Below are 10,594 nucleotides of genomic sequence, written 5' to 3'. Positions count from 1 at the left end.
TAAACGGGGATAGCAGATCCATTCTATGTGTCATACTTGATCATTTCCCGATATTGCCATATTTTTGCTGAAAGGATTTAGTCGAGAACATCGACGATAAAGTTTGCAACTTTTGGTTGCTTATAAAAAAAAGCCTTGCCCGTACCGGAAGTAGCGTGACGTCACAGGTTGAAGGGCTCCTCACATTTCCCCATTGTTTACACCAGCAGCGAGAGCGATTCGGACCGAGAAAGCGACGATTACCCCATTAATTTGAGCGAGGATGAAAGATTTGTGGATGAGGAACGTGAAAGTGAAGGACTAGAGTGCAGTGCAGGACGTATCTTTTTTCGCTCTGACCGTAACTTAGGTAAAAGGGCTAATTGGATTCCACACTTTCTCCTTTTTCTATTGTGGATCACGGATTTGTATTTTAAACCACCTCGGATACTATATCCTCTTGAAAATGAGAGTCGAGAACGCGAAATGGACATTCACAGTGACTTTTATCTCCACGGCAATACATCGGCGAAGCACTTTAGCTACGGAGCTAACGTGATAGCATCGTGCTTAAATGCAGATAGAAACAAAAGAAATAAGCCTCTGACTGGAAGGATAGACAGAAGATCAACAATACTACCAAACTCTGGACCTGTAACTACACGGTTAATGCTGTACCACCTGGCGAAGCCTAGCAATGCTGTCGCTAACGACGCCATTGAAGCTAACTTAGCTACGGGACCTCGACAGAGCTATGCTAAAAACATTAGCTCTCCACCTACGCCAGCCCTCATCTGCTCATCAACACCCGTGCTCACCTGCGTTCCAGCGATCGACGGCGCGACGAAGGACTTCACCCGATCATCGATGCAGTCGGCGGCTAGCGTCAGATAGCGCGTCTGCTATCCGACTCAAAGTCCTCCTGGTTGTGTTGCTGCAGCCGGCCGCTAATACACCGATCCCACCTACAGCTTTCTTCTTTGCAGTCTCCATTGTTCATTAAACAAATTGCAAAAGATTCACCAACACAGATGTCCAGAATACTGTGGAATTTTGCGATGAAAACAGAGCTTTTTGTATTGGATACAATGGTGTCCCAATACTTCCGTTTCAACCATTGACGTCACGCGCATACGTCACCATACATTGACGTTTTCAACCGGAAGTTTAGCGGGAAATTTAAAATGGCACTTTATAAGTTAACCCGGCCGTATTGGCATGTGTTGCAATGTTAAGATTTCCTCATTGATATATAAACTATCAGACTGCGTGGTCGGTAGTAGTGGCTTTCAGTAGGCCTTTAAACCTTCTCAGAATAATATGTTTACCTTTAAAAAGTACCGTCTCTCTCCTTGTGTTATTATTTTTGGAAGACAGGAAGGATGCCGGAGCTCAACTGTTCCCGCGCAAGTCTTTTCAAAACGGATTTCTTCAGTGATGTCGGGTGTCCAGACGTGGCGGTGCTGTGCGGGATGAACATCTCCTGGTTACTGGAGAACGCCACCGAGCAGGAGGTGGAGGAGATGTGCCTGAGTGAGGAGGAGTATCTCGCCAGGCAACTCGGGCCACTGAGGTCCCCGGTTTTCCTCCCGGTCTGCGTCACCTACCTGGTCATCTTCCTGGTGGGCGTCCTGGGGAACGCCCTCACCTGCGCGGTCATCCTGCGCTACAAGGCCATGCAGACGCCCACCAACTACTACCTGCTGAGCCTGGCCGTGTCGGACCTGATGGTGCTGCTGCTGGGCATGCCGCTGGAGCTCTACGAGATGTGGCAGAACTACCCCTTCCTGCTCGGCGAGGGAGGCTGCAACTTCAAGGTCTTCCTGTTCGAGACCGTCTGCTTCGCCTCCGTCCTCAACGTGACGGCGCTCAGCGTGGAGCGCTACCTGGCGGTGGTGCACCCGCTGAAGGTCAGACACATGACCACGTCCTCGCACGTCAAGAGGGTCATCTTCGTGCTGTGGTTGCTCTCCATGCTGTGCTCCGTGCCGAACACCAGCCTGCACGGGATCGCGGTGCTGCCGCCGAGGTTTGGGCGGCACTTCCCCCGCTCTGCCGTCTGCCGTACGTATGGAACTTCTCTTAAACTTCTCAAAGTAAACCCAGTAATCTACTGCAGTGTTTTTCAACCTTTTTTGAGCCAAGGCACATTTTTTGCGTCGAAAAAATCCGGAGGCACGTTATCATTAAAAAACGAAACTCAGTTGACAGTAAAAAGTTGTTGTCGCAATTGTTGGGTATGACTTTAAAGCATAACCAAGCATGCATCAATGTAGCTCTTGTCTCAAAGTAGGTGTGCTGTCACGACTTATTTAGAGTTTTTTGCTGTTTCCCTGTTTGTAGTGTTTTAGTTCTTGTCTTGCGCTCCTATTTTGGTGGCTTTTTCTCTTTTTTCGGTATCTTCCTGTAGCAGTTTCATGTCTTCCTTTGAGCGATATTTCCCGCATCTACTTTGTTTTAGCAATCAAGAATATTTCAGTTGTTGTTATCATACATTGTGGAGGCCGTCTTTGCTCCGCAGTAAGTTTTTGCGGTCGTCCAGCATTCTGTTTTTGTTTACTTTGTAGCCAGTTCAGTTTTAGTTTCGTTCTGCAAAGCCTTCCCTAAGCTTCAATGCCTTTTCTTAGGGGCGCTCACCTTTTGTTTATTTTTGGTTTAAGCATTAGACACCTTTTTACCTGCACCCTGCCTCCCGCTGTTTCCGACATCTACAAAGCAATTAGCTACCGGCTGCCACCTACTGATATGGAAGAGTATAACACGGTTTGCAGAAAATATTTTCAACCCAAATAGGTGCAATTAGATAATCTCCCACGGCACACCAGACTGTATCTCACGGCACAACTAGTGGTTGAAAAACACTGATCTACTGTACCTTCTCTCTTTGTCACCTTTCAACCCTCAGATTTGATCAAGCCCAAGTGGATGTACAACCTGATCATCCTGATCTCCACGCTGGCCTTCTTCATCCTGCCCATGTTGATCATCAGCATACTCTACCTCCTTATCGGCTTGCAGCTGCACAGGGAAAGGACGATGACCGTGGTGGATGACCGGTGCAGCTTCGGACCGGAGACCCTTAGCAGATCCCACAGGCTGAAGCTGAACAAACGCAACTTTCAAGTCACCAAAATGCTGTGTAGGTATAAACACTGTAAAAAAAAAAATAACCGTAAAAAACTACGGCAAGCTATTGTTAAATAGCAACACCGTGACCTTCGATCCCTCAGGCGGTACTGCATCAAAAACCGACATCAGTGTGTAAAGGATATCACCACATGGGCTCAGGAACACTTCAGAAACCCACTGTCAGTAACTACAGCTGGTCGCTACATCTGTAAGTGCAAGTTAAAACTCTACTATGCAAAGTGAAAGCCATTTATCAACAACACCCAGAAACGTCGCCGGCTTCGCTGGGCTTGAGCTCATCCAAGGTGGACTGATGCAAAGTGTAAAAGTGTTCCGTGGTCTGAGGAGTCCATATTTCAAATTGTTTTTGGAAACTGTGGACGTCGTGTCCTCAGGACCAAAGAGAAAAAGAACTATCCGGATTGTTATAGGCGCAAAGTTCGAAAATTAAGTTTCTCAGTTCGAACATTAAATATCTTGTCTTTGCAGTCTATGCAATTGAATATAAGTTGAAAGGGATTTGCAAATCATTGTATTCTGTTTTCATTTACAAACTACACAACGTGCCAACTTCACTGGTTTTGGGTTTTGTAGAAAACACGTGACTTTACTGTGAAAATAATGGAAAAATTGTACAATGCATTTGCAAATACTGTAATGTCACACGCATGCATATATTTTAAAATTGACTGTATTATTCTGTCGGAATTAAATATTTTGCAGGTTGTACATATAAATTTACAGCATACCTTAAATGTTTTAGGGGTTTGTGTTGTCACTGGAAGGCCATGTTGTGAGTTGTCCAGTGAAAGGTTGTACAAATACTTTTTAGATAAAATCCTCATGTACTTCTCACATGTCTCTGAAACACAAGCGTTTTGCAGATACTAGTATTGGTGACAGGGCAGCATGGTGCCTCACAGTGAGAAGGTCCTGGGTTCGATTGCTGGGCTAGGGGTCTTTGCATGTTCTCCCTATGACTGGGTGGGTTCTCTTCGGGTCCTCCCCCCTCCAAAGACATGCACCTGGGGACAGGCTGATTGGCAACACTAAAACTGGTCCGAAATTGGTTTTACGGTGAATTCCTGGGAAATACCAGTATTTTCCCCTGAATTCTATAGGGTTTTTGGTAAACAGGTTAACAATATATCATTTTTTTTCATAATAATTTACAGTGAGCAAAAACAGTTATCAGCTGTAAAATTAAGGAATTCAACATCCCTCCATCCATCCATCCATCCATCCATCCATCTTCTACCGCGTGTCCCTCTCGAGGTATCCCAGCTGCACTCGGACGGAAGGCGAGGTACACCCTGAACAAGTCGCCTACACAGCTCTTCCATAGATACCATAGCCTGTGTTTCCTCATGCTATTTTAGCATTTCCTCAAGCCTATTGAGAAAAACATCAGTAGAAGAGGACACACAAATAAAACACCAGTGGATTATCATTCCCGGACTTCCCTGCTCTTCCATAGACACCATAGCCTGTGCTTCCTCATGCTATTTTAGCATTTCCTCAAGCCTATTGAGAAAAACATCAGTAGAAGAGGACACAAAAATAAAACACTAGTGGATTATCATTCCCGGACTTCCCTGCTCTTCCATAGACACCATAGCCTGTGCTTCCTCATGCTATTTTAGCATTTCGTCAAGCCTATTGAGGAAAACATCAGTAGAAGAGGACGCAAAATAAAACACCAGTGGATTATCATTTCCGGACTTCCCTGCCCTTCCATAGACACCATAGCCTGTGCTTCCTCATGCTATTTTAGCATTTCCTCAAGCTTATTGAGAAAAACATCAGTAGAAGAGGACGCAAAATAAAACACTAGTGGATTATCATTTCCGGACTTCCCTGCTCTTCCATAGACACCATAGCCTGTGCTTCCTCATGCTATTTTAGCATTTCGTCAAGCCTATTGAGGAAAACATCAGTAGAAGAGGACGCAAAATAAAACACCAGTGGATTATCATTTACGGACTTCCCTGCCCTTCCATAGACACCATAGCCTGTGTTTCCTCATGCTATTTTAGCATTTCGTCAAGCCTATTGAGAAAAACATCAGTAGAAGAGGACGCAAAATAAAACACCAGTGGATTATCATTTCCGGACTTCCCTGCTCTTCCATAGACACCATAGCCTGTGCTTCCTCATGCTATTTTAGCATTTTGTCAAGCCTATTGAGAAAAACATCAGTAGAAGAGGACGCAAAATAAAACACCAGTGGATTATCATTTCCGGACTTCCCTGCTCTTCCATAGACACCATAGCCTGTGTTTCCTCATGCTATTTTAGCATTTTGTCAAGCCTATTGAGAAAAACATCAGTAGAAGAGGACCCAAAATAAAACAGTAGTGGATTATCATTTCCGGACTTCCCTGCTCTTCCATAGACACCATAGCTTGTGTTTCCTCATGCTATTTTAGCATTTCGTCAAACCTATTGAGGAAAACATCAGTAGAAGAGGACGCAAATGAAAACACTAGTGGATTGTAATTTCCGGACTTTCTTGCTCTTCCATAGACACCAAAGCCTGTGTTTCCTTATGCTATTTTAGCATTTCGTCAAGCCTATTGAGAAAAACATCAGTAGAAGAGGACGCAAAATAAAACACCAGTGGATTATCATTTCCGGACTTCCCTGCTCTTCCATAGACACCATAGCTTGTGTTTCCTCATGCTATTTTAGCATTTTGTCAAGCCTATTGAGAAAAACATCAGTAGAAGAGGACGCAAAATAAAAAACCAGTGGGTTATCATTTCCGGACTTCCCTGCTCTTCCATAGACACCATAGCCTGTGTTTCCTCGTGCTATTTTAGCATTTCCTCAAGCCTATTGAGAAAAACATCAGTAGAAGAGCACACAAAAATAAAACACTAGTGGATTATCGTTCCCGGACTTCCCTGCTCTTCCATAGACACCATAGCCTGTGTTTCCTCATGCTATTTTAGCATTTCGTCAAGCCTATTGAGGAAAACATCAGTAGAAGAGGACGCAAAATTAAACACTAGTGGATATAATTTCCGGACTTCCCTGTTCTTCCACAGAAACCATAGCTTATATTTCCTCATGCTATTTTAGCATTTCTTCAAGCCTATTCAGGAAAACATCAGTAGAAAAGGACGCAAAATAAAACACCAGTGAATTATCGTTTCCGGACTTCCCTGCTCTTCCATAGATATCATAGCTTGTGTTTCCTCATGCTATTTTAGCATTTCCTCAAGCCTATTGAGAAAAAAATCAGTAGAAGAGGACGCAAAATAAAACACTAGTGGATATAATTTCCGGACTTCCCTGTTCTTCCACAGAAACCATAGCTTATATTTCCTCATGCTATTTTAGCATTTCTTCAAGCCTATTCAGGAAAACATCAGTAGAAAAGGACGCAAAATAAAACACCAGTGAATTATCGTTTCCGGACTTCCCTGCTCTTCCATAGATATCATAGCTTGTGTTTCCTCATGCTATTTTAGCATTTCCTCAAGCCTATTGAGAAAAAAATCAGTAGAAGAGGACGCAAAATAAAACACTAGTGGATATAATTTCCGGACTTCCCTGTTCTTCCACAGAAACCATAGCTTATATTTCCTCATGCTATTTTAGCATTTCTTCAAGCCTATTCAGGAAAACATCAGTAGAAAAGGACGCAAAATAAAACACCAGTGAATTATCGTTTCCGGACTTCCCTGCTCTTCCATAGATATCATAGCTTGTGTTTCCTCATGCTATTTTAGCATTTCCTCAAGCCTATTGAGAAAAAAATCAGTAGAAGAGGACGCAAAATAAAACACTAGTGGATATAATTTCCGGACTTCCCTGTTCTTCCACAGAAACCATAGCTTATATTTCCTCATGCTATTTTAGCATTTCTTCAAGCCTATTCAGGAAAACATCAGTAGAAGAGGACGCAAAATAAAACACCAGTGGATTATCGTTTCCAGACTTCCCTGCTCTTCCATAGACACCATAGTTTGTGTTTCCTCATGCTATTTTAGCATTTCCTCAAGCCTATTGAGAAAAACATCAGTAGAAGAGGACGCAAAATAAAACACCAGTGGATTATCGTTTCCGGATTTCCCGGCTCTTCCATAGACACCATAGCTTGTGTTTCCTCATGCTATTTTAGCATTTCCTCAAGCCTATTGAGAAAAACATCAATAGAAGAGGACGCAAAATAATACACTAGTGGATTATGTTCTATTTTCCCCCTTTTTCCACAGGTTTTCACTCAGATTTTCTCCTATCAGCGGTGCTTCTGTTTTTTTCCATCTTAACGCCGACCAAAACCCTTTCTTCTTTAAAGTCACAATCATTGCTGCAGATTCCTCTCGCTTGGTCCGTCCCATTTTACGAAAGTCAATTTGACAGGAGAGGTCCGTGCTTGTCCTCAAATTGCCATCATTGGGAAACGTATGCCGGCTGACCTCTTCTTACGTTGTCATGTTTCATCATTCCTTCAAATTCTGCACAGAAAAGCCACTTAGTCTTTGGTGTCGTCAGCCTTCTGAGGGAACAAAAGCCAAATAAAGCAAATAAAACAATGATTTTAAGTCCACGGTCATAATTAATGTAGCTTGTCTACATTTTTGATATACCAACATTTTGACCAAAGAACCACCATTACATGTTATGTAGACCACAAGGAAGTGTTTTACATTTAGAAAAAAATAATAATATGACTCCTTTAATGCGCCTTATAATCCAGTGTGCCTAATATATATAAAAATTAAAAAAATACACCATTCATCGGCAGTGTGCCTTATAATCAGCTGCGCCCTATGGTACGGAAAATACGGTACATTACTTTCAACCGATACAACCTGCCCTCTTCCTGGTCCAACCATGTAAGAAAAATATAACATGTTATAAAACCAACGTTTGGAAAAGCATCTGATTTGACTCACCGAATTAAAAGCGATAAAGCAACCATGTTTAAATCTTTTCATTCTGAAAAATCTCTCTCTCGTTTTCACTATTTAGAAGGCACCGAAAAGAGAAAGACATGTTGGATTGTGGATCCATCCATCCATCCATCCATCCATCTTCTTCTGCTTATCCGAGGTCGGGTCGCGGGGGCAGCAGCCTAAGCAGGGAAGCCCAGACTTTCCTCTCCCCAGCCACTTCGTCCAGCTCTTCCCGGGAGATCCCGAGGCGTTAATGGCTGGCCTGGGAACGCCTCGGGATCCCAACGTGTCCTGGGTCTTCTCAAAGGCCTCCTACTAGTCGGACGTGCCCTAAACACCTCCCTAGGGAGGCGTTCGGGTGGCATCCTAACCAGATGCCTGAACCACCTCATCTGGCTCCTCTCGATGTGGAGGAGCAGCGGCTTTACTTTGAATTCCCCCCGGATGACAGAGCTTCTCACCCTATCTCTAAGGGAGAGCCCCGCCACCCGGCAGAGGAAACTCATTTCGGCCGCTTGTACCCGTGATCTTGTCCTTTCGGTCATAACCCAAAGCTCATGACCGTAGGTGAAGATGGGAACGTAGATCGACCGGTAAATTGAGAGCTTTGCCTTCCGGCTCAGCTCCTTCTTCACCACAACGGATCGATACAGCGTCCGCATTACTGAAGACACCGCACCGATCCACCTGTCGATCTCACGATCCACTCTTCCCTCACTCGTGAACAAGACTCCGAGGTACTTGAACTCCTCCACTTGGGGCAGGGTCTCCTCCGCAACCCGGAGATGGCACTCCACCCTTTTCCGGGCGGGAACCATGGACTTGGAGGTGCTGATTCTCATCCCAGTCGCTTCACACTCGGCTGCGAACCGATCCAGTGAGAGCTGAAGATCCTGGCCAGATGAAGCCATCAGGACCACATCATCTGCAAAAAGCAGAGACCTAATCCTGCAGCCACCAAACCAGATCCCCTCAACGCCTTGACTGCGCCTAGAAATTCTGTCCATAAAAGTTATGAACAGAATCGGTGACAAAGGGCAGCCTTGGCGGAGTCCAACCCTCACTGGAAACGTGTCCGACTTACTGCCGGCAATGCAGACCAAGCTCTGACACTGATCGTACAGGGAGCGGACCGCCACAATCAGACAGTCCGATACCTCATACCCTCTGAGCACTCCCCACAGGACTTCCCGAGGGACACGGTTGAATGCCTTCTCCAAGTCCACAAAGCACATGTAGACTGGTTGGGCAAACTCCCATGCACCCTCAAGGACCCTGCCGAGAGTATAGAGCTGGTGCACAGTTCCACGACCAGGACGAAAACCACGTTGTTCCTCCTGAATCCGAGGTTCGAATATCCGGCGTAGCCTCCTCTCCAGTACACCTGAATACTGCAGATAGGGACTGCAGATGGAAATTAGCTATTTAGCTGTAATCTGGTACAGAACATATCTGTCTTTGAGCTTAACGTTTCTGTGCATTGTCCCTTCAAATAAAGACTAAACTACTACCTTACCGGGAAGGCTGAGGAGTGCGATCCCACGATAGTTGGAACATACCCTCCGGTTCCCCTTCTTAAAGAGAGGAACCCCCACCCTGGTCTGCCAATCCAGAGGTACCGCCCCCGATGTCCACGCGATGCTGCAGAGTCTTGTCAACCAAGATTATGGGACAATGGGATTGTGGATATTTGGAAAAATATATAATTCTATTTAATCCCCATTGCGGAGAAACAAGTACAAAAGACAAACTATATTCTTCTTCTCCTAGTTCCATTCAGCAGTCGTGCAGCAGCATTCTAGGACCAGCCCTTGTTGCTCCATCCACTTAGTACAATATATGTTTTATTCATGCAGGCGTGTTGGTGATCGTGTTCGGCCTCTGCTGGGCTCCCTTCCATGTGGACCGCCTCATGTGGAGCTACATGGACTCGTCCGTGGAGCGGCACATCGAGATCTTCGAGCACGTCCACGTCGTCTCGGGGGTCTTCTTCTACCTGAGCTCCGCCATCAACCCCATCCTCTACAACCTCATGTCCACGCGCTTCAGGGAGATGTTCGGCCACATCACCTGTTTCGCAAACGTCTGGCCGACGCGCCCGAGCATAGAGCTGACCCAGCGTAGCTTGAGTCGGAAAACCCACAGCAGCTCTAAATGGACTCTGAAGCAAATCACCTTGAACAGGGAAGGCTAAACATGAATAAATGTTTTATTCATGCACTCGTACGAAGCATTTAAGGGTTTGATGGCTGCAAATGCCACGACCTCAACAAGGGCAGGATAGGATAAGCTACAGTAGTATGCAAATGGCCAAATGTATGAAGTGTTACACCAGGGGTGTCCAAACTACAGCCCGCGTGTTCGGTTTGGCCCGTGAGACGCCTCAAGTTTGTTAAGGAATCTGGTCCATCTGGTTAATGATCATGAAATGCACTTTGAAGTGCACACATTACAGCATTTTTTAATGCTGTAATTAAAATTATTTCGGTACTTTTCGGTACTTTTCTAAATAAAGGGGACCACAAAAAATTGCATTATTGGCTTTATTTTAACAAAAAATCTTAGGGTACATTAAACAT

The 10,594-nt window shown here is 44.8% G+C and overlaps 1 protein-coding gene across 1 annotated transcript; it reads left to right on the top strand.

Annotated features, from left to right (window-relative positions):
- Nucleotides 1–1,363: 1,363 nt before the first annotated feature.
- On the top strand, nucleotides 1,364–10,385 carry LOC133665336 (neuromedin-U receptor 1-like). The gene is made up of 3 exons (XM_062070607.1): nucleotides 1,364–2,043; nucleotides 2,885–3,118; nucleotides 9,872–10,385. The coding sequence occupies exons 1-3, from the start codon at nucleotides 1,452–1,454 to the stop codon at nucleotides 10,207–10,209; spliced, it is 1,164 nt and encodes a 387-aa protein (XP_061926591.1). The 5' UTR covers nucleotides 1,364–1,451; the 3' UTR covers nucleotides 10,210–10,385.
- Nucleotides 10,386–10,594: the final 209 nt, after the last annotated feature.

The sequence above is a fragment of the Entelurus aequoreus genome, linkage group LG14 (genome assembly GCF_033978785.1).
Source record: "Entelurus aequoreus isolate RoL-2023_Sb linkage group LG14, RoL_Eaeq_v1.1, whole genome shotgun sequence".
NCBI lineage: Eukaryota > Metazoa > Chordata > Actinopteri > Syngnathiformes > Syngnathidae > Entelurus > Entelurus aequoreus.
This window is presented reverse-complemented; position numbering and strand designations above follow the sequence as displayed.

What these genes read in the sequence shown, in the direction of transcription:
- LOC133665336 (XM_062070607.1), top strand. Translation starts at nt 1,452, where the DNA reads ATGAACATCTCCTGGTTACTGGAGAACGCCACCGAGCAGGAGGTGGAG. An exon ending in CCCCCGCTCTGCCGTCTGCC is followed by an intron (nt 2,044 to 2,884) that starts GTACGTATGGAA and finishes TTCAACCCTCAG; the next exon opens with ATTTGATCAAGCCCAAGTGG. An exon ending in TCAAGTCACCAAAATGCTGT is followed by an intron (nt 3,119 to 9,871) that starts GTAGGTATAAAC and finishes TTATTCATGCAG; the next exon opens with GCGTGTTGGTGATCGTGTTC.